Source organism: Manacus candei, unplaced genomic scaffold (assembly GCF_025592945.1).
Source record: "Manacus candei isolate 608988 ecotype Guabito, Panama unplaced genomic scaffold, ASM2559294v1 h1tg000088l, whole genome shotgun sequence".
In the NCBI taxonomy this organism is placed as follows: Eukaryota; Metazoa; Chordata; class Aves; order Passeriformes; family Pipridae; genus Manacus; species Manacus candei.
Genome location: NW_026138136.1, coordinates 2,687,997 through 2,711,893, shown reverse-complemented (window position 1 = coordinate 2,711,893; position 23,897 = coordinate 2,687,997). Strand labels below are relative to the sequence as shown.

At 42.9% G+C, this 23,897-nt stretch overlaps 1 protein-coding gene across 1 annotated transcript in view; it reads right to left on the bottom strand.

The window, feature by feature from the left end:
- The window catches only part of PARD6G (par-6 family cell polarity regulator gamma), a 66,277-nt gene extending 43,354 nt beyond the window's left edge, over positions 1–22,923 (bottom strand). Inside the window, exons 1-2 of the mRNA XM_051812801.1 lie at positions 22,778–22,923; positions 9,957–10,179 (exon numbers count right to left, since the gene is read on the bottom strand). Coding sequence (XP_051668761.1) covers positions 9,957–10,179; positions 22,778–22,849 — 295 coding nt within the window. The 5' untranslated portion in view covers positions 22,850–22,923. The remainder of the gene's footprint in view (positions 1–9,956; positions 10,180–22,777) is intronic.
- Between the last annotated feature and the right edge of the window lie 974 nt (positions 22,924–23,897).

Sequence of the window (23,897 nt, the reverse complement as noted above, 5' to 3'; positions counted from 1 at the left end):
ACCTTGATGAGGTCGGAAAGGCACCAGCCACACAATTACTGAAATCAACTAAAAAAATAATCTGATGTGCCTTTGGGCTTGTTCTATTTATACAAAAGGTATTAGTCAGATCTAACGAAAATCGTGATGAGAATTAGCATTTTCAGTCATCCATGCAAATGTTAAGACCACTAGCAGATCATCGTGAGGACTGTTTGGCCTCAATTACTGTCTGTCCAGGGGAAACACTTGGGATACAACCTTTCAGGTACAAGCTGATAAATGGAGACATCATGTGTTTACCCACACAGGCAAGTAACTCCCTCATGAAGGAACCTCATGGATGAAGAAGCAACTTTTGAACCATAGCACTGTATGACCCAAGTTCAGTTTAACACTGGAAACAGCAATCTCACATTTTGTGAGAGGTACAGGTAAATCCTGTACCACAGTTTAGTGCATAAATGTTGACTCCCCTATATGCTATCCTCTCCTCTTCCTAATATGCAGATATTTTAAAAGGAACCAGTACACTGCACCAGTGTCCACGTGCACTTTTAAGTGACTGAAGAATAATGCAGCCACAGCAGACAGTCACTCTTCCTGCTACTGATATTCTTTGTCTCAGCTAAGAATTGCTCTGAAACAAAATTTTTAAAACTTCTTGCTGCATACTGTACTCCAAATGTGCTGAACTTTTATTTTTTCCCCTCTACAAAGGATAAGGCGTTCAAGGAATGCAAGCTTAGGAAGCTCCATTTTTTCTTTTTACTAGCCACAAAGGCACTACCCTTGGACTTATTTATGAGCTCTATTATAAAGCATTCCTTTATTCACTCAAAGTCAGAAAGAATTCCCCCCAAACTGCAAGAAACTTTTTGGTTTACTGGTTAACACAATGCATTTTGTTAACACAATGGTTTTTCCTCCCCTCTCTACTCATGTCAGCTGCATTTAAAATCAGACCTTAGTAAGTGCACAAAAGCAAAAATGTACAGATTACATTATTTTGTAAACAAAATCACCTCATCTGGTGGATACATACTACTAAAACTACTGAATTGCCTGGCAGAATGAAAACAAAGCCACATTAAACCAGGCTAATAAAGTGAACAGTTTGCCAGCAGTGTCCATCCCAAGGTCATAACTTATGATACCTCCGTGGTATCTAGGGATGAGGGAAACAGCTTTAGGCCTTTTCAAATCTTTAACTGGTACCTCAGCTTTAATGAAAACAGTTCACCTACAGTAGAGGCAGAAAGGCTGTCTCAGAGTTTGCTGCTGCCAGCAGCTGAATAGCCTTGCAATGCCCTTGCCATGTAAAAATGTTGCTTTTAACCAACTCCACTGGATTCCAGCTCTCCAATTTCCAAAGACACCAAGCAGTGTAGAATTTCTTATTCATATATAAATTCAAATTAAATAACCATTCTCCTTCAAAATTTCACAATGTTAGTTTTTTTAAATTCTCAAGCCATTTATTGTTTCTAATGCAAAAGGATAATCAGAGAAGAAAACTCACAGTAAAAGACTCACAGTAAAAGGTCAGTTCTCCTCACTAACTGCTATTTCCACACCTGTTCTGTCACTGCTGCTCTGCCCACCTGATGGCAACGCTCTCCAAGCTGCCTTCTAATGCTAGGAGTAAAATATCACCAGCACTTGTGTGCTTTCACCTAACCCATGCTCTCCTGCCTGGGGAGCAACAGCCTTGCAGAGCAATTAAAAAGCTATGGTAAACAGTACAAAGCAGAGAGCTGAAAGGAAGAAAAAGCAATACATGGGAGAAAGAACCAAAAGATAAAAAATACAAGAAAATTGGGGGTGGTGGGGCAGATAAGTGGCGTACAAGTTGTTCATGTGAAGTTTTTAGAGGTTACTTAATATCAGCATATGGCAGGGGACTGAAGAGCAAGAACAACAGTGAAGTTTTCTAGGTTAATAGTTTCCTTAATATTCCCACAGGATTCTTTGCTACTCTAAACATAGCACAGAGGAAAAAATAAGATCCAAGTAGATCATCAGCAGGGGCAGGTTCAATAAAGAGTTCTTTCAACCTCCCTCAAGCTGCTTTCTCTCTTAGAGCTGAAAAATATCCAGAGTTCTTACGCAGTATTAATTACACTGACACTTTTAAATTTGGAACGTGCAATCCCAACAACGCAGGCAGTCTGAAGACAAAAAGGAAGCTTTCAGTCACTTAAAAAATAGTTTGAGTGGAGTTATATTTGTTGATTTACATTTGGAGTTAATTTTTAAATGCCTACTACAAACACCTAGCAGAAATACCCTTCATTGCATGCTTGCTTTCAGTGCAAGAGTCTACCAATTAAGTTGTCCTAAGCCCTTTAGTGTACTTAAGAGTTTGGAGTACTTCAAAAATTTAGCAGAAAACCTGTTCCTGAAGGTCTGAGTCTTTGTATTTGCACTGTGCTATCTACCTCCCCTTACTACATGGAAGCTTCTTTGAGCTTGTGAAGTCTTGTCAGGTAAAATTCAGTGCCAAAGAAGAGACTGTCCACTTTCATTATTATCTGCACATTATACTTGTTTCCAACACTTACAGAAGGGAAATGACAACTAGGCACAACAGGAAAAAACCTGAGCCATCAGCAGGAAACAGAATCTCTTGTTTTGACTACTAAGGTAAGAAAAGATAAATAGTGGAAAATTTCCCTTATAGGCATCTTAATAGAGGTGGATCATTTGAAAAGTCATCCTTACCACTGTTTTTATACAGCCAAGGCACCTGTCAGAGTAGCTTCACTATCTTAAATAAAAAGGATCTGACCAAGGAAGAAAACAAGAAATAGTTTCACTTGATACTGTATTTGAGTAGACATAATAGGGGAGTTCTTGTATTTTGCTTTTTTAAGTACTGTCAGAGCAGCAATCCACAACTGTAAGACAACAAACAGAAGTTCGGAGGGACAGAAGAGTGTTTATTTGCTTGTCCTTATGTGGGTTACCAGCTGAAGCTAAGCATGGAGGGGAGCAGAAGTTCCTATTAAAGGCTGCATGAGTTCCCACTGTAAACAAGTTTCTTTAGTCTAAATTCAGCACAATGTTGTGGTACTGGTACCAACTTGGTACGATTTTTAAGAAGCATCAACTGTTAAAGTCTACTTTTATTATTAATATATTTGGTTATTTGTATTTATTATTAAGATATTAAACTCTGAAACTGAAACCAAATCCCATGTAGCTTTAATACAAGTGCAACAAATGTTTACTGTTTTTGCTAGGCTTCTGTTCTGTCCTTGCTGTACACTGCAGCTACAAATATTTATGCAGCACATATTTCTGTGACAGTTCCCACTACCAGTTATTGATCAACTATAGGCGAAGCCTATCTGTAAACTATGCTATTTCCACATGCTTTCAACCCCCTTTCCCGGAAAATTCTTGCTTAGCAGCTGTTCTGGTTGCAATTAAAATAACTGGTGATGAAAATCAAATATCCTCATACTCTAAAAATGAAGTTTTCAAGGAGAAGGAGAGAAGCAACCTCACACTGGCTCTGCTCAGCCACCAGGTATCACTAACCATGCGAACAACAAAATCCAAGCCTGTTTTGTGTTTATGTCTGACAAGCCAGATTAAAAACTTTATGTTTTTAAAGTTGCTTAATAAACTAGTAGAAAGATAACGATTATTCAGTCTCATCATTTGCATATGGAAGGTGGAGCAGAGAAGTTACAGTAAGGTGTTGCCAGACTTCACTGGAACAAATAGCTACATTTTACTTATCTTCAGATATCAAAGGACTTGAGTGGGACAAAGATTACTTGGCTTGACAAGCTTTCCTAGATCTCTCCAGCTCAAAACCAGAGATGTTTCTGAAGAAAATCATGAAAGGATTTAATTTAAGCCTAGCAGCAATTCTTATTATACTAGCACAAAATTTACTACCATCCTCTGATATTGTCAAAGCTAAGACAAGATGCTTTGCCCCCCTTCCAAATACAGTGGAGCTGCACATTTCCAAAGGCTAGAAGCAGACAAGTTCTTCCTCCCAGGAAGCAGAGGCTTCATGGCAGCGTTAAGCTGCTTTAAAATATGCTGCTCATCCCATGCTAGGTCCTCACTCAAACAACTCGTTTTCTGCCAAAGAATGGGTTCAGGGAGTTCAGCCACTGGATCATACTAGTGCCAGGGCAGAGGACACAGGGTAGCAGCCCTGGGACAGTCTGACCAACAGCACGGCCACATCCTCCACTGCGCCCATGAGCTACACTAAGTGTCAGGAGAGTTTCCTCTCCACCCTCCCACCATCTTTACACAGGAGCAGGTAAACTGAAGCCACTTTCTCTACACCCTTTATTTTATTCCCTCATTCATTGAAGACCACTGTGAAAATCTGCTTAGGTCAACCAAAAGCAAGATCAGAAGCAGTTCAGTATTTTCCCTCAGTAGGTGGTGCAACCTGCTTTATTCTTTAATATATCAATCAGATGCCTTTGACAAGAGCAGTAAAATCACACTGTTCTTGTTGGGAAATACATTTTGAGAAGGTGAAGTCAATGCCTGTGCTGTAAAATGAACAGGAAGGTTACTGAAGAACCAAAAAGATGTGAAAGACTTCAACTCAAACTTTTCCAACTGTCCCCACCCTAGAAGAGCAGAGAGTTAAAGGTTTTAGGTAGCTGGAAATAGTTGCTGCCTCAAAGCCAGTTTTTCTGTTTAACACATGTGGTTAGACAGCCAACAACCATTCCTAGGGATTATCTGCTCAGAGTATGAAAGACAATAAAACAACCCACCATCGGTTTTTCAGTCAGATCTGGGCATGATTCCCATTAGCACATTTTTATTTTAAAACTGTGTGTGACTGCTCTGATTTTATAATACAAGAAAGCTAAGGACAGATGTTGGTACTTAGAGCTGAACAAAACTCTGCCAGGTAAATAAATTGTAGAGTTATGAACTGCTTCTGAATGTGCAGAAATATGTTTCATGGTACAGCAGTTCAAATACATTAGTTACTGCATGCAGTTGAAGAAAAACAGCATCTTCCAATCTTTAAATTAAAACAAGCCAAATCCAAAACCCAACCAGGTAAATGCACATTTTTCCCTGTTGATTTTGGATCAAGCCCTAAGTGAGAACTGATGGTAGACAGCAGCTCTAACCACTCAAGGAAGAAAACAACAACTGGTGTTCAGTACTGGTTTACTGTTACAGTAACAGACTATTAAAAAAATATAGCTACAAAAGAAAAAAAACTTATAGCAAGTTTCTGAAGATGACACTTGATGGCTTTTTACACACAATCAGTTTTTCAGACTGCAAAATGCAAGACGATACAGGTATCAGAAGTCAGACTTCTCCAACTTCCAGCCACATTAATTAACAGCTGCAGTTCATTTGTGGCATTTACTAAATTATAATGTAAAGCCCTGCTCCAGTTAGCTGTGGAGTGTGTTTTAGGACTGTTTGCTGTTAGAATGCCCTTCAGTTTGTTCAGATTTTTTTTGCCTTTTATGCTCCTGAAAGAAGTGTAATATTTGAAAAAGCTAACATGAAATACAGATTCAGCACCTGACAGTTCAGCACTTCACCTGCCTCCTACTTGGAGGGCACTTATCATGAAACCGTTTAAACCTTTAGAGAACTTCAAAATTAATTGTATTGTTGGAAAGATTGTGAATTTGATTTAGAATTTGCTTTAGGATTGACAAAGTGCCCCCACACTCATTAATTTATTGTTATTTTATAATAACAATACTCTATAATAACAATTTTATTGCTATTGTTATTTATAGAATCAGAACAGACCTCCTATTGCAATGGGGACAAAACAAAAAGGCTTCTCGGAAGAGTTCATTTGACCTCAGTCTGGGATCAAGATGAGACCCAACAGGCTGTGCACCACCTCTGTCACCTCCTTTGCAACTTGAGCTATAGCAGATTTTGTTACTGCCCATGTAAAGTCTATAAACCCCAATGAGTGGTAAGAAGTGTAGATCTGGTTGTCATCAGCCTTCATCACTTCTCCCAGAATCAGAGTCATTAGTCTGGATTTACAGTGGTATGCTCAGTTCGAATTAAGATCCAAATATCACTCCATTCACTATGCTGCCGTCTTTCAGCATCTTGGTCCTAGATATACCACTTTTCCTTGGAAAAAAGCACTGCACAGAGTACTTACAGAGCAATCAGCACGTTCATTTTGCAACACTTCCCTGAGTTTCTGAACTTTCTAGGTCGAACACACCATAGCAGGTAAACCAAGCAAAAGAAGAGTAATCCTGAAATGTCTTTTACCTGGTAGACCTCCACTTACATCTTTATACCCCACTTGCTAAGTTCAAGGAGTTGTTTTGGGCAGATTTACAATAAAGATATTGTAATTCTGCTATCTATTCCATTCTATTTAAGAGCCTCCAATACATCTTGGAGGCCTCTGCCTCTGTGAGACAGGCATTAAAGTAAGATTTGATAATAATTTAATTCCATTTAATCATACAAGAAACACTACAGACAGGATGTAACACTAACTTCTTTCAGTTTTTCTGTTCTATGTTTCTGCTTGAATTCATAGTTTGCGCTTAAATATTTTTGCAGTATGCAAGAGATTGTCTCAAGTGCTGTAGTTTGACTCAGACACAGAACAAATATTACCGAAAAAATGATGATCAACTGTATCATCAGATAAGCTTTTCCTCTATGCAGGTCTTGGCTAGAGTACTAGAGTTCAGATATTATGGAGCAAGTCAAGCACATCCACGATTTCTTGGGTTGCTCTAAGGTCTTTGGGATATCCATCCCTTCCACAGCAGCGGGCACCCTCCATAGAGAGTTCTGTGTATATGTGGTATCAGTTACAGCTGAGTGAACAAATCCTCAAGCTCAAAGCATCAGCTGATATAAATCACTACTGTACTAATGAAGCCAAAAGAGCCACATCAGTTTACAATACAGGACATGACCCATACTTGCAGCCTGGGAAAGCAAGTCAAAAGAAAACTGCCTTTTCTTTTTATAGCCTGGTTCTCTAATTAGGATTTTTGTCTGCACTGTAATTTGGTATTGGGAAAAAAAAAAAAGGCAGAAAAGAGCACCACATACTTTCAGCAGACAAATCACCATGAGCTATAAAAACTTGCTATAACTGAATTTACTCAAACATAACCCACAAATGTCCCAGATTCTTCTAGACCCCAAAACCCATGAACAGTAATTGTTGCAAGCACACTGGAAACAGCAATCCAAGTTCTTACTAAAACAGCTAGCTAAGAAGTACTGACATAGCTGGCCTGCGAAGGGAACAGCTGCTGTGATCCTGAAAAATCTGGGGCTGAGGAGACTTGAACAAAAAAGGAGAAAGTGGAATAAAGCCATCCCACACCTGGACACCAACCTGGCATGAAGAGTCCAAGCAATGAGCACATCATTTTCCTCTGGTGACAAGTGAGGGAAAGGCTTTTGAACTGAAAAAGTACAGGACTAAGCTCAGATAAAAAACATCTAGGCAAACAAAAATCAAACTAGCAAAGTGTTCCTTGATTATTGTGCAAAAAGTTATCTATTTTGCCACTCTGGGAACAAACAGGCTGTTTTAACGTGATTGTATCATTCACTTGACAAGAGAAAGGATATCCCAGCTATAAACTGAGAAAACAGATGACTCATCAAGCAGTTGATAAACAGTTTGCTCTGCTAGAAAAAAAAAAGACCTGTACTTCAACTATTCAGTCCTTTTATGTCTGCACACTTCTGCCTAGTTCCCTCAAACAAGACTGTGAGAACAACCTCTGGCAGCCACCTTCCAGGATTACTCCCACTGAAGAGCAGTGAACCCTGATCCAAAAGCCTAGAGAGCCCATGCTCTGCAGTCTCCTTCAAAGTCACAGCAGAGGACTACCCTCATATTTTACCAGTATCCCTGTCACCTTAATTTCCTGCCTCTGAAGTCAGAGTTTAGGGTGTGAGCTGAAGCACTGCAGGCACACCACATTCCCCTGAATGGTACAATGATTTCTTGGACCTAGTCATCTTGTTCTCTCACGCAAGTCTCCAACAGAAGGACCAGCATTGCTCTGTCAACTCCATCTGAAGAGAGGGAAAACAGCAGGGGAGCAAAGGAAAAAGAGATAAACAAGATTTCAGTAATTCCTACTATTCTTGAAGGGAACAATTTCTAAAAGCTTCATCAAAGCAAAGGAAATGGACTTGGGACCATCCACAAGTATAAATCTCAAATGTTAACCTCAGGAGTCCCTTATGAGAGGTACCATTAAGCAAAGAGATGGGCCAGAATTTACTGTTCCCTTCAGTTTTATAGAAGGAGAATGTGTGTTGGGAAAGTTTTCAGGCTTTTCCACAAGCGAGGAGGCATGAGCCTGTCTTCCCTCTTACAGGAGCTTTCTTACTTGTCAGCATGATTCTTCTCACTGAGCAAAAGGCAAAAGAAAAGCTTTTTAAAAAGGAAATAATGCCCTTTTCCATTAAATTTTAAAATTATAAACCTTCACAACTAGCATACTTCTCCTATTGAAGAAAAGGAGGGAGCACTTTTTCTATTTGTAGTCAACAGTTCTCTCATTTGCCTACTTCTGTGATTTGCATTTTGGTGGCAACCCCCTCCCAATGTAGAGTTAGGGATACTCAGTGGTTTCAGCAGTCTGTTCAAAGCAGAGCAAGGACAACTGCATTTTGAACAGGATTGATACAGAGACATGAATAAAGTTGAACTGAAGTAGGCATGGTAAGGGATTTCTCATGACCTGACCCACCGTAAACACCAGCCCTAACAGGCATCACAGGAAAAAGATTTCATAGAATTTGTGATCCACCTTTGTATTTTCTGCACAAGAAGGGAGAGCAAGTCCTCTCCCACAGACATATTCATTCACTTGATAGACACACCACCAAAGCAAACTGCTGTACACCCTCTTCTCAGTTGTCTCCTTGAGTACTTATCACATGTAAAAGAAGGTGGCAGACAACATGCTCTGAATGGACAAGAGCCACACAGCCCTGGATGTACCTGAGGACACTGAATTGAACCACACACTACACCAGCTTATATCAATGAGAAGGTTGGAGCCTCCTGCTACATCCTTATCATTACACAGCAAGAGTCCAGGTGAAAAAAGCTACATGACTGCTCAAAGTCTCAGATTAAGTCTTTTTTCTGAATCTGTTGCTGACAAGACTTTAATTCCAAATTCCATGTGCTATAAATCACTATATGACTGAAAAAAATCATGGAGAAAGCGTTAACATAGTGTTAGGTTCCCCTGGGATTTATGGAGCTCTGTGCTGAAGACACCTTATTATAAAAACCAATTCTCATCTGAAGCAACTGCCAAACATGGTCTTTAAGGAGAACAACACACAGCCACTTAAACTTGATGTCACCTTGACATTTGGGCAATTCTGCCCAAGGTTTGCTTGATGAATCAAAATGAGAAGAATCAGCATTCTTTAGTGTAAGGAGGGAATAATCATCATTTGTCTGTTTGCCAGGTCAACATAGTCAAACAAGATGTCATTTATGACTTTTTTTTTTCCTTTCATAACTACACATCTTTGTGGGTTCCCATACTACACAGGCATGAATCATTTGGGTATGACACTGACTATCAAGATGGATAGATAAGATTTCGAAATGTGAAGTTGTAGTACCAGGATCCCCTTCCTCCTCACAGCTCCCTCAAAAAAGTGGAATAGTGCACTTGGCATGCTGAAGTGATGACATAGTACCAGTGGTACACTCCCCTTGGAAAATACAGGGCCCATGGTGATTCTCAGCATGTTATCCTTTAAATACCTTACAGGTAGCAATGCAGTCCCTCCACCTGCCCTGAAGCCATGCCATTCCTGCAAGTTGCAATGAAGTGCCTGAGAGCAGGAGCAAGATGGCTCCTAGGCCCCTCTTACATCATTTCAGTCTTTAGACTGGTGCCACAAATCCACTCCTCACCTCGCCCCAGCACACTTCAAGGCACTGAAATGAAACTGCATCTTACCTTGTCTTTGTATAAAAACCCTGAGCAGTGGATGAGCACTTGAAACAGCCTTGAAGAAGTTGTCATCATTATTAATAGGGAGAAGGTCTCCATGCACATCAGCATATCCAATCATCACTTCCAGGTTGGCTATGTGATGAATGTGAAGAATTAGTTTGTAGAAGTCTTCAAACTTTCCTGGTTTGTAGCGATCCAGAGAGAACCTTCTGAACTCTGCCCCAAACTGCAAGAGAAAGCAAAGAAAGCATCAGCAGATGTGTCAACACAGGCCAGTGCTCTAGCTTGGCATTCAAAGATGGTATACATCACCTTGCTCTTTTCATAGAATCCAAGAACATCAGAATCAATTAGGTTGGAAAAGATCTCTGCGATCGAGTCCAACCTCTACATATTGCAACATATTCCATGGTGAATATAGTCACATGTCGTTTCTTACAAGTCTACAAATGGTCCTTACATTAGAACATAAACATGACTACCAAGACACCACTCTGTTTGACAATAGATATGCTCAAGTGTTCCATCTTAGAAGAAATCACATTTTTAAAACATTAAGTTTTCATTAAATCCTCTAGAGAATAACTGCATTTGTAGGATTTAAACAGGAGAGGAAAAATTTGATTGTCTAATGAAAGAAATTAAGAGAATGAAAATGGGCATCTAATTAAATTAAATGGCTTAAATCATCTTTCTGGTACACTTAATTTAATAACTCAGATTGTATAGTATTAGTAAGCTACTGTTCATCAACTGAACCTCTAAAACCATCCTAACTCACTCTTGAAAGCAAGGAACCATAGCCACACATCCAAGTACAAGTAAGGCTTGGACTAGGATCTCATGGAAGTTCTCATTTGCAAAGTCAGTCAATACAAGGGCTAGAAACCGAAGACACAAAACTAACAAGGACACAAAGAAAAAGAAGGAAAAAAAGAAACAAAAAAAGGGAGAATGTTCTCTAGATAAATTCTTCATCAAAATGAAGAATGACTTGCTTAGAGGTGCTCAGCTCTTAAATCAACTATACATGCAAGCCAATCTTTTGCTGAGACTAACAAAAGTATGAATCATCACTATAATCATCTTCAAGCAAAAAGAAAAAAAAAAAACCATGACAACCCTAATGGCTTTGGGCACAAGCATGTTCTCAAATTACTTCCGCAGTTATGAAAATCCCACCCTTCAGCATCAAAGCCTAGTTGTGATCATCTGAAAGCTTGTTTAGTCAAATTATGCTGCTTGTTTGTAATATTAACTGCTAGTTCCAGTTTGGATTTCAGAGTGCCCATCCAAATGCACAAGAGGCAAACAAACCACAGCTGGTTCCAATGGGGGAAAACCAGTCCTCCTTTGTCCTTCACCCCCTGCTCCTCTCCAGAGAAATCCAAGTGGCAACTTACTTCCATTGACACATTTCAAACTGAAAAAAATTTAAGTATTTTTATTTAAGTTTTCTTTTTCTTAGATTCAAGCAAGAAACAACCATCTTCCAGTGACAAGTTTATCTACATGGTAAACTAAGGGGGCAGGAACAAGGTCTTCGTAGGCTTTGTTTAGAGCTGGATCTCCTACTCTGCACACCTGAGCGAACCTGGGATTCCTTGGGATTCCTTTAGCCAAAATGCCAGGACATTCAGATGCCAATTCCAGGAACCATTTGTTTACTGGACAACTTGTTTAGGACCATTAGCACACACAAGGATGTGGCTGCTGTGCAGTCTCACCCAGTCAGCACAACACCCATCCTACACAGCTCCCTCAGACACCTGCCTTGCACGGTCTGCTGGGGGAATCCATCGGTCCTGCTCTGCCCAATACATAAGCCTAGGCAGAGGCCAGCTCCTGCAAAGGGACAGCACACCCAGCAGGAACGTGACATGGAAAAGGAGAGAGGAAAGAAGTAAGGATGGTTACTTGCACATTGCTATGACCCAAAGCTCAGCTTAAGTTGCCACATGAGAAGAGGATATGGGGCAAAAGGGCCAGGCCCCCCAGCCTAACCCCCGTGGGCATGCTGGACATGACACTACTGGATCAGTGGAGCGTGACATGTGGGAATGCAACTGCAGACTTAGGGCACTGTGGTCTGACACGAATGCTGTACAGTCAAATTAACTTGATCACATGTTCAGCCTTAGGAAAGCCCAAAAGACAATTTCATTTGCCTAGGAATAGGACAAAAGTGAATAAATGCAAGAGATTTCACTTGTACTTTTTGCATGACGTAGCCTTTTAAAGCAAGAGAGCAAGAAGGTGATTCTGTAGAGAAAATCTCTTTTTCAAAAGAGATTTAAGAAGATAAAGAGGATGATTTTGTTTTTGTTTGAAGTTAGTATTACTGTAGTAATAGTCTAGCTGATTAATTCCCTCTGTGCATATACACAGGCAGCAACCATTGTCAGTGGGTCTTTTCAGAAGAGGGGGAAAAAATGCTTCAGCTCATTCATCATCACTAATGAGGCTGATAGAAAGTATCGCAGTAATAATAGGTTTTGCAGTACCACACAGCTTGGAGACTGAGTGCTCTGCATTGTATTCAGCCAGGATTTTGAGGTAACATCCACCACGTATCTTACAGAAACTACAAAATCTGAGGGCTTTGCACAGATAGCCAAGATTACTAATCTGCTTCTCTAAACTACAAAGTTCATCTTTAGAGTATCTCTTCACAGAAAGATACACAGGGACTAGTGTCTGCCAGTAAAGTCTCTGCCAGCACAGTACTGTATTACACTGTTTGATTTGCTAACAGTTTTAACAGGCAGATTAGTTTTCCAGAATGAAGTAAATTATTCAGACCTATTTAACTAATACAAATACTGCATCTGGTATTGCAGAAGTCAGAGGACGATAGGGGCATAGATAACTTAAAAGAATTTAGTCTGACAGAGCTAATCATGACTGAAAAAAACCAAGCTAGAAAGAACTGTACGTTTTCTTTCACAAAACCAGCCTCTGTCCCAAGATCCTCAAAGTATCAGCCAACCACTATACTTGCTGTCTGCAGTTTGATGACAAAAAGCACACAACGAAATACAATACATCAGGCAGAAACCTTGATAAAAACAGATGCCAAGTTAGCAAAAAAGTGTTCAGATAAAAGTTGTCTTAAACAAGGAAGTCACAGCTAACTGATCAAAACTTACAGTCTGACCAAGAGCAATCAACTGCTTTTTTTGGTTTTTTTTTTCTTGCTAAGGGGTACGAGAGGTCAGAGGAGATGAGGAAACAAGATTTTGAGGTTTATTTACTTAGAGAACTGTTATTTTGTAAAATGAAAGAGTTATTTTGAAGTAAAAGAGATCAACTTTTTTTTTTTTAAATTTTAAGTTTCAAGAAGTTTACAGGGCCAAAAATGAATCCCTGTGTTTATGAAGTGCCATCCCTCCAGTTTATTGCTAGCTTTGAAATCAGGGTATTATAATAAGAAGACATCAAAGAGCAACATTTAGCAATAAACATGAATTATGTTAGCCACCTAGTTCTCTCATGGAGTAAAAAGCCAAGAACAGAAAGAAAAACAAACACTTTCATCCTTGCATGGACTGTAATTTCTGCTTACCTGTGAGACTTTCAAAACTGGGAAGACCTAATCAGTGATGCTTTATCAGCAAGAAGAAGCAGAGGGCAAGAAAGAAGAGGGAAGACAATGTAAATGGTTTTGTGCTTGCTGACTTTACCTGGGACTTCAGAGCTCTGCTGTCACATTTATGTCTGTTTCTCCATTCCCTTTTTCTCCCCCAGTTATGTCTCCCCCAGCTCACTCAGCACTCTCTTGCTCTCCTCCTGGTCTCACAGTGGTTGTCAATATGGAAAGACAACACCAAACACGGAGATGTTCTCTGCAACAAGTTCTTTCTTCAACTGCTTGCCCCAAAGCAACTCTGCTTCATCCCAATGATCAAGCTGGTAGAAGTGTGGGATTTCACATTCTGCTGTTCCGTGCTCACACCTTGCTAATTCTTCCAAGAGACAGTCACAAGAGCAAGACACACTCTCTTCTATTTGCCTTTCAAAGAACCGACATCACAGATGTCATTTCACTACCTTTTCCCCCAAACTTTTTTCCTGATTGTATCATGCCATATTCCTACCCTTCTTCCTTCTATTCCCTCCTTTCCCATAAAAATACAGCCAGGCTTTAGTATCTTAAAAATCTTAGAATAGTTTCTCTTCCCAAAGAAAACCAGTGGTTCCCCTTCTTTTTCATACTTCTTGGATACAATGCTTCACATCTCTGCTTTTTGTTTGAAGAACAACCTTTGTAACTGCTTTAACCCTCGCCAGCAGTCTGTAAGGCTCAGTTCATGATAATACTTTTCTTTCTTCTGCATCTACTTGGAAGAGAAAGTCAGCTTCTTTGTCTATCCCCATCACCCTCAGTTCAACTTCTGTTCATGAGATGCACCTCCTATTCAACTTCATAAAAATTCTCTTCATAGACACTCAGCTGCCAGCTCAAGGGCAACTTAAAGACAAGCTGATCCTTTCCCCTGCCTCACCTACTTTATTTCATGATTATTGGGAACTAGACCACTACACTGCCTTCCCCAGCATCTCTAACTCCAGTGCTACCTTTCATTCAGGCAGTTGCATATATTTATGTGTTAATTACCCAGATCTTTTCTGCCCAATATCATAAACCCATGGACACCATTCAGCTACTCATCTGCACACCTGGACTGCTGCTCTGTACTTTATCCTTGCTTTCCTAAACACTATCTTGCCTCATTACCATGTGGGGTCTGTGAAAATAGCTATCCATGAAAGCAATTTTATCAGCCTGTTCACTGGAACCCATCATTCCTTTCTTTGCCACCTCTGCTCCAGTAGCTCCTCTCCTATTAGATCACCCACATAGCTGCTTCCTGCCTACCATCTCTCTCAGTACTGCCTCCAAGCAGCATACTGCCAGCCTTTGTCACCGCTGCACCTCTTGATATTTAAACCCCCACTGCTGTTCTCCTTCAAGGAACAGTCATTAGCAGCAAAGCAAAGCCTTTAAAATAAATAATAAGTGCAAAGTCCACCTTTCCAAAAGAAAATCTCTTCCTTTTTTATGCCAGTCGCCTATATCTCTGGGAAGAAACCAAACTCTGTTTGCAAATGATGTAGACCAAGATGGTCCTGCCTTTTCAAGAGAAGACCAAGCATCACACACTCCTTAAAGCCACAGAGTTTAAGCACAAATACAGCACAGAATGCAAACATCCATGACATGTCACCATCAGGACAAGAGAAAAAGGAAGATTTGGCACCTTGCCACCCCAAGAGACAAAGGACCACTGAATCAGGTCTGGTCAACACTGCCAACAGCAGATAAATCCGTGAGCCTAACTTTCTGCAGAAAGGTAGCTCTGCCAAATAACAGGTCTCTAGCAAAATCAAAACATTTTCTGAACATTTAATAAGAGATATCTACATGGATACAAGAAACCTGTAACCAGTAAAGGCTCTGGCTGGTTGCAAACTTATTTAAGACCCTTTTAGTTTCCGCCAGAGGTTTCCCCATGAGCTCAGTGCCAACAACAGCTGCAGAGAAGTAATTTGATGCACATGCACGCAAACCCCTGGCCAGACCCGAAGGGGGACTGGGAACAGCTGTGCAGGGCGGAAGCAGGAGCGATGGCCCAAGGCTGGGTGGCCCTGGGACTGGTGCACCACATCCTACCCCAGACATTTCTGCTTGAATTAACTGCAGGAATTTCCAATGGGAACAGGACTACTTGGGAGATTTTGCCTTCACTTAGAGGAAGGGAATGTCTCCAAAGGTACATTTCATCTTTTAACTTCTGGCCTCCATTGTAAAGGTAGTTAGGGGCAAGCAGTCAATCCTTGGAAAATCCTTCTTGGTTACTAAAGCTCAGATTGAGTGCAGTCTCTTACAAAGGGAATGATAAGGGACTACAGAGGAAAGCACCATTAATTGCACCTCTGAAGAATTCCTTGGAGGTGGCTAGTTCTGGAGCCTGTCAGACAGAGCCTCCACAGGTATTTTAATCTCACACAGGAGACATTCCTTTCTGACTTGGCTGTAAACAGCATTTAATTTTCTGAGGTGCTCTTCAAAGTTGAAAGGTCTATTGTTCAGTGTCCTTTAAGACTGTTTCAGTGTGGCGAGACTAAATTTCAGAAGACAACTCACATAAGACAGACAGGCTGGACAAAGTTTTAAGCCAATCAGAAATTCCCAAGTTACTAGACTAAAAATTATTACAAATGGGTGAGAAGCTGGAGGAAAGATCAAGAACAGGAGAGTATGGGAAGTACTGAAACACAAGGTAGCAGTCCTAGCCCTTCTGGTCAACGCATCACAGGGACACTGATAACCATATAGTTAGCACAGCTAGCACCCAAGGCCGTAACAGTGTACTAACTTTGGGAATATTATCGGAGGAACCATCTTTCCATAACTAGACAGACCTGAGACTACATACAACCTGAGCACCAGAGCATATCCTCCTCTACACCATGCTCTATGACACCAGGCAGCTCAAAGCACAGGTTCTAGCCTTCCCTGTATCTCCTACAGGCACAATTGCTCACATAGTGTCCGAGTACAGGTCAGAGAAGATACTTACACTGTGCTGGTGCTTATTGCAGCTGTCACCTGAACAGAACTATAACAAAATGACTTGTCTGTGCAACACCTTCCAGCTGAAAGGTTTGGCCTCTCCCTGTGAAGGGCAGCAAGCATGCACAGGGCCCCCACTGTTGTGGCTCAGCTGCTGCATGGTAACTTGTAAAGCTGCGGCCACTTTCTCTAATGTCACCTAACCACTTAAAGACAGACTTAAGTTTACTAGGTATGATCACTTCAGAAAGTCATCCTACTATGAAAAACAAAGATCTGTAACAACAGACAAACCAGGATTTTAGTAGGTGCTATTTAGCACATCAGAATAAGTGCAATACCTGCCATGAGAAGCCCAGCAAACTGGGAGGGAAAGGAACAGAGGCAACACTTCTTAAGGGATTAATGTTTACAGTCTCTTTCTCTTGACACCTTTTGCAACAATCCAGACCATCTCAAGTTGCTATTACCGTAGCACATTGTCTTCATCTGAGAGGGGGAAGCACTGCAGTTTTCTGAGTCCGTGCCACATTTGGTTTGCATATAATCAAATATGTTTTGAAGTTTAAAACCAAAAGTTAAATCAGCTGGTTACAGGGCTTTTCACTGCACTTATTTTAGTTTTATTCTAGGTATGACATGTATGACTTCATCTTGGAAGAATAAGTACTGCCTAAAAACTTAAAGCAGACTTAAAGTCTGTTTTAACATCTTGTAGGTTTAAAAGGAGTGCTGCTTTTTGATCTATTTTGAAGAGTGCTACACATGGAAAACTTTTCTTAAAATTTCAGAAGGCCTGTAAGGCTTTGGGATTAGAGTGAAAACAAAGTACAAAAGGCTGGAAAACACTATTTGTAGACCTCTCTCACTTAGTTAACACCAGAGAGTATAGAACCAGACCTTTAAAATCTCTTCACAGGGGACTGTTAAAAGTAAGTTTGTTCTTACTGCTGTTGCTACAGTTATAACACTGCTTGATGTTCTACTTTATACCTTTCCAAAACACAATGTGTGTACATATACTGTAATAGCTGAACAGTCACATAGACATGCAGTATCAGCAACTTCTGGAGGAGGAAAAAAAAAAGGATGCAAAAGGTTTAAACCAGCAATCTTTATGTAATGGCACAGGTACACTTCTAAGAAGAGGCAACAACATGCGAGCAGGACAAACCATTCACAAGCTGTTTGGATGTTACGTCTATCCAGCAGCTGGGCAGGCTTACTGAAGCACTGACTTCTACACTTGCCTCAAACTAAAGCACATTCTTTTAGCTGCTAGTGACTTTGTAAGAACATGGAGCACGGCTGATCCTAAACATGCTGTCTGTCTTTGAAAACCATAACTGTATCACATCTATTCAGGACACATCAAAAAAGATTGAATATTTATTAAAAATCCATTTGCAACATCCATCTGAACACCAACATTTACTGGAACAAAGTCAAAACAGGATAGGAGAAGAGAGTAAAAAAATATGGTTATAGTTAACTGGTTCTGTTTATCTTAATGGGTTTGTTTATAGTAGTAGGATGTTAGTCACATTATTGTTAATTTGTAAATCAGTTTGTAATGCAAGAAAACATGACACTATTAATAAGGCAGAAATGTCACAGTCAGCACATGAATCAGGTAGCTGCGCTTTTATAATCCTCAGCCATTACCAAAAGTTCCACTGTCTGAGAGGGTTCAGCAACAACAAAGGGTTTTTTCCAAAGGGCTATTTTTTGGGGAACCATGAGTACATTTAGCCCATTTCAAAAACATGAAAATTAATTCTTACTTGTATATATACAGTTGGCAGGAATTTAAATAGTAGTAGCAGAAAAATAGTGCTCTGTTGCTTTTAAGCCAGAAACAGAAAACCGTCAGTCTCAAAGTAAAAAAAAAAAAAAAAAAAAAAAAAAAAAAACACACTTTCACTAACAATTCAAAGGCCCGAGGCAATCTTATATCTCTGCTATTCCAGAATATCTAAGTAACTCGAAAAGAAATACATATTCGGGCTGATAGCTACCTTCCCTGTTTGAAAAAAGAGGACAAAAAATTAAATCCCCTTTCACTCAGAGCAAGACAAAAGAAGATTGGCTACATGGAGTTATAATTAAAGAGAAGTCTCACCATTAATGTAGGAATTCCTATTTTACAAGTATTTGTTCTTCTGTAGGTTTATACTTACAGGCAAACAAGCCTGCAACCTCTCTGTAAAGCTAAAGACAGAAAATGAAAAATAGGTTAAGAACCCTGCCTGTGGCCACGAGATCCCAAACAAAACAAACAAAAAAAGCCCCACACGCTGCAGGCACTGGACCTCTTGGTAAAAGGGAAAAAAGGGGAGAGAAAGGGTCATCTGGAAAACTTTTTCAGAGATTAGAGACATTTTCTTCAGAGGGGACAGATACTTCACTTGTCACCCAACAGAGGAAAAGAGGCAGTGAGTACTAGACACATGAGAATACACAGTTGCTTTAAGCCAGCAAGATAATGTGTTTTCAGATCCTGTCTAAAAGGGCTGAAACATTAATCCTGAGCTACAGAGACAACACCTAGATAAGAACTGAGCTTCTAATTTATTCTGTCGTGAAACACAGGAGAGGAGGGGTGAGGTGTAATTACAATTCAATTAATATTTTCCTATGACATGTGGCAATTTCTAAGTGGGTTTCTCTTTACCCTTCCACTTTCCTACCTAGCAATAAGCTTTAAAGTGTTTTGATTTTAAAACTAGTTCTCAGAGGAGGAGACAGAGGAAGGGAGAAAGCAGGGAGCCCGACAGAAGAGGACTTCTTAAAGCAGAAGACTATAGCAATTTCCATCATTGCCATGTCTGAAAACAGAGGTGCAGATGCTGTTTTCCCCTTCAGTATTAGCTGCAACACAGTGATCCAAGAGGCTTTTGCAGCACCTTAGTCACACAAAGAAAAAACAACCTGATGTACACCAAGAGTCATGACACAGTGTCACGAAGCTCATCCTTCTAAAAAGACATGTAGCCAGGGAACATATCACTGCCAATGATCATAGTCACAAGGCATTAAAAAATTCACAGACACAAGCATCAGCAGCTGAAGCGTGCTTCTGGGACACGTTCCCAGCAGGGATGATGGGTCAGGCTAGGTCCAGCGAAGGTACAGGCTGGCTCAGACCAGTTGAAATCCATCCAATCAACCACAAAGCTCACAAGTCTACTGGACAAGAAGAGAATACTGCCTGGAGTTTTGGGCCCTTTGACACAAGAAGAATGTTGAAAAACTGGAGTGAGTTCAGCCACCAAGATGCTCCCTTCCTCCTTCTCTCCGCTCTGCCCTGTTTTGGTTTTTTTTTTTTGATAATCCTCTGGCACACATCAGGAACCTTACAACTTAAGGATCCACTCGGGGATTTACAGAGAAGTGTCTTACCCAGTATGGTACTAAGCTCTGATAAGTTCTCCCCTTCCAATAACCAAGGGCGTAAAACAACTTTAGAGAACTTTATTTTGGAGAAAAGGAAAGAAACCCAGGAAAACCTGAAAAACCTCAGTTTTCACAGGAGCCATTTTTGAATTGTGACTAATGTGACACACCAGCTGGATAGTGGTTTATCCTTAAGAAAGGAACCACCTGGCTATCATAACAGAGGCAGGGATATCAAAAACGTAACATTTGCAGACTATCACCCATCCGACTCCCCACAACCATTTTTTCCAGAGCTCCTTTCCATCGACCTCGATCTTCAGAGAAGATATTTCACACCACTGTGTAAAAGCAGCACTCTCTCACACAGCTCCTCCGCTAAAAGGGATTCCACGTGCCCACCAACTGCCACTTCCCCAGCCTTTGAAAAGCCACCAAGAATCCCTTGATCTGGGGCCAGCAGCATGCCCCAGCGCAGAGGCTGAGCTGCACCCACCTTCACTCACCTGGCAGCTTGTGCTCTCAGGCGATAGCTGCAAAAGCAGGAGTTCAGACTCAACTTTCAAGTTCTCAGGCAAGCTGGGACAGGCCTCATACTTACAAAACACAGGCAACTAAATGTTTAAGAGCTGACTACATATGGCTACCAAAAGTAGCATTACTGAATCTTTTTGTTTCCCCAGCCTTAGATAGTCCATGCAAACAAAAAGCCTCAATAATCCGTATTTCCATTTGATCACAGCAGGACAACACAGTGATCCACAGGGACAAGACAGACAGCATCATAACCGACCCTATAAGATATTTAATAGGACGTATGAGGCCTTGACACAGTACTGTGCCAAGTATCATTTGCCAAAGCTTTTCACTTCAAACCACTGAAGAGTAACTCCGTGAGAGGGAATCTATGAGCTTTACAGACAAAAGAAAACCATCCATACCAACCTCTGTTTGCCAGCAACTGGCAACAGCCTGCTACAGCGACAGCCTGGCTGTTACTGTGCCCAAGTCAGTGAAACCCACCAGCACCAGGAAATTCAGCAGCACAGCTTCCACTGACCCACAGTGCAGGTTCAGGGATCATCACTGGGCACAGGCCCTCAGCAGGATATTTTGACTTTAGCCTCTATTTTTTTTCCTCCAGTTTTTTTTCCAGTGCAGTACAGTCCTCTACAGTTACTTCTGGGTCATCAACAGTGACAACCCTGAGCTACAGAAGACCTCCAGTAAACCCCTCCCACCCATACAAACTTATTTTCCTTCCCTCCAAAGATCTGCTATCATTGCTATACTTACAACCTCCCTATATCACTCTGTGTCTATAGAGCCACATAAGATTTGCTTACAGAATTCCTGCAGCTGTAGAGGAAGCTACAAGCTGTTCATTATACAGTTGTTTTTTAATTGTTAATAGAACAAACTCAAGCTACGGCAATATTAAAGTAGATGAGAGAGGATGACCTTAAAAATTCTTACCTGTGTTTCAGTGTAAAGCTCACACAATGCACGGGGTATAACGCAGCAGACAGAAAACAGGATTTAGAAGCCACAATGAATGTTGTGGGTGGGTTACATCTTAAAACCAGTACAAACTGAACCAAAACTTTCCAGCAATGGAAGCAGGATGGAACTTTCTAGGCCAGTTGAGCCCTTCCAAGTTGCAACAGGAGCTTAGGAAATAAGGGCCTCAATGTACATTTCAGGTGCCACATTTAGAAATTATTGGAGGCTCCCCTGGACACAAGGTACTTCTCCCATTGAAGTCACCTCAGCTCTGTATGTTGCTCAAGGCCTTTGATCTGAAGGCAAATTTTACCAGCAGCAACAGACAAAAATGGGGACCACTGAGCACTAACTCCCAAACTCATCACCTCCAACACCAACTCAGCAGATGACTGGGGACTCCAGAACAGGCTAAAGTTATCTGTATTCTTTTCAGCTTATGCATTACCTACACCTTGCCCGTTGTATGTGTACAAAACAAGGTTTCCAGGGAGATTTCTCAGTGTTGCTCAAATGCTACCTATTTTTGCCCTCAGAGGTGGCAGGCAAGATTTTGACGTGCTGGTTCAACCAAGAGCGACCAGAGGCTCTTGAAGAGAGCTCAGCAAGACCAACCTCAGGCACATCATCTTAGGCCACCGAGCTCCGGCAGACGGCTGTTTGCGGACACGGCAGCTCTGCCGATCTCAACTCGTTCCCTAACACCACCAGCGCGCACAAGCTGATGCCGGTGCCAGCATCCCCCGGTAACACCCGGCACAGCCGCCGCTGCGAGGAGGTCGAAGCTTCCCTCTGGCTCCTCGGGCTCGGACCCCCGGCCCATCTCCTTCCTGCTCCTCCGCTCCTCTGGCCAGTGCGCTGGGGAAGCCGTCCCGCCGCCGGGAGCCGGCAGGAGCACCGAGGCAGCGGCAATAGAAGCGCCCCGGGCTGGAGCGGGGGCGGCACCGCCTCCGCGTCCCCCACCGCCCCCGGGCCGAGCCCCCGCCCGCCCGTCAGGCGAGGCCAACGGCGCTCCCCGAGCTGCCCCGAAAAGTTACCGCCGGAGTCCCCGCGGCGGAACAAAAGATGGAGCGGGAGCGGCGGGCGCCGCGCCGGGGGCGGGCGGGGAAGGGTCGCGCCGCCGCCTCCCGCCGGGCAGGGGCGGCTCGCCGGGAGCGGCGATCCCGCCTCTCCGCGAGCTGCCGCCAGCCCGTCACCGCTCTGCAGGCTGTGCCCGGGGCACGGCTCCGGCCGCACCGGACGGGGAGCTGGGATACGGGATGGCGGGGGGGGGGGGGGCTCCATTCATTTTCGGGAGCGCCGCCGGGCAGGGGCGCTCCCGGCCGAGGCTGCGCCGCGCTCCGCTCACCTTACTCTTCACTTCCACTGCGCTGCACTCCAGATACCGCAGAGTCTGAGATTTGTTGAAACTCCGGTTCATCTTCTCGGCCCCGCTGCCTCCCTTCCCGCGCCGCCGCCTCCCTCCCTGCCTCCCGCCTGCTCGCGGGCCGCGCGCCCCCGGGCCGTCCCCACGAGCCGACGGCCCCGCTCCCGCCGCGCTCCGCTCCGCTCCTCCGGGCACTTTGTTCCAACGGGACCGGCGGCGGCGCCCGCAGGGATCCGCGCGGGGCTCGCGCGCTCCGGATCCCGACACTGCCGCGCGCGCGCGCGCCCGCCTGCGCCGGCGGCGGGCGGGGCCTCGGCCCGCCGGGACGCGCCCCCGGCCCCTCCCACGGCCACGCCCACCCCGCCGGGCCGGGCCCCGCCCACTCTGCCGCCGCGGAGCTCCCGCGCGACCCCGCCGCGCGCGTGTGCGCGGCCCCGAGCGCGGCCCCGGCGGAGCCGCCGCGCCGCGGGAGATGATGCGGGAATTGTTTTCCCGGGCGGCGAAAGGTCTGGCTGCTGAGGCCGTGCAGGAAGCAGACAGCGCATCCGCGGCAGCCGCCGGACCGTGGTTCGCCGAGTGCTCGGAGGTGCCCGTTGTGTGGCACAAAGGAGACCCGCGCAAACTTTCCAGACAGCGCTGACTATTCATCGAAGAGTGTTGAGATCTGAAAAGTGCTGCGAGTCATTAATTTGAGACCACAGATCATCAGGTTTGGGAGGAGAGTTTCCACCACTCTGTCCTTGAAATAAACCGTCAGACTGCCTCCCTCTTCTAGCAGGTCTTATTAATTAGGTAGGTTACTAATTTGAAAATCTCGAAGGAAGTTACTTCTTTCCATCTTCTGCCAAGGACCTTTATAATTCTAACAGACCTATTCTCTTCAGTCAACTTCTTTTAGTCACTGAGAGCCTTTGAAAGTGGTATTTTTTTCCTACACAGTCCTGCCCAAAACATCAGAAACTTAGGACATGGAACAGACCTGTGCAACCAGTTTTCTGCTGCTCAGCGTCTCCTAGGATTGTCTGCCCGCCTAAGCAAGGAGCATAAAGTCCTAAAAGACATGACAAATCACCCATCCCTTCTCCAGACCCACTGAGCAGAT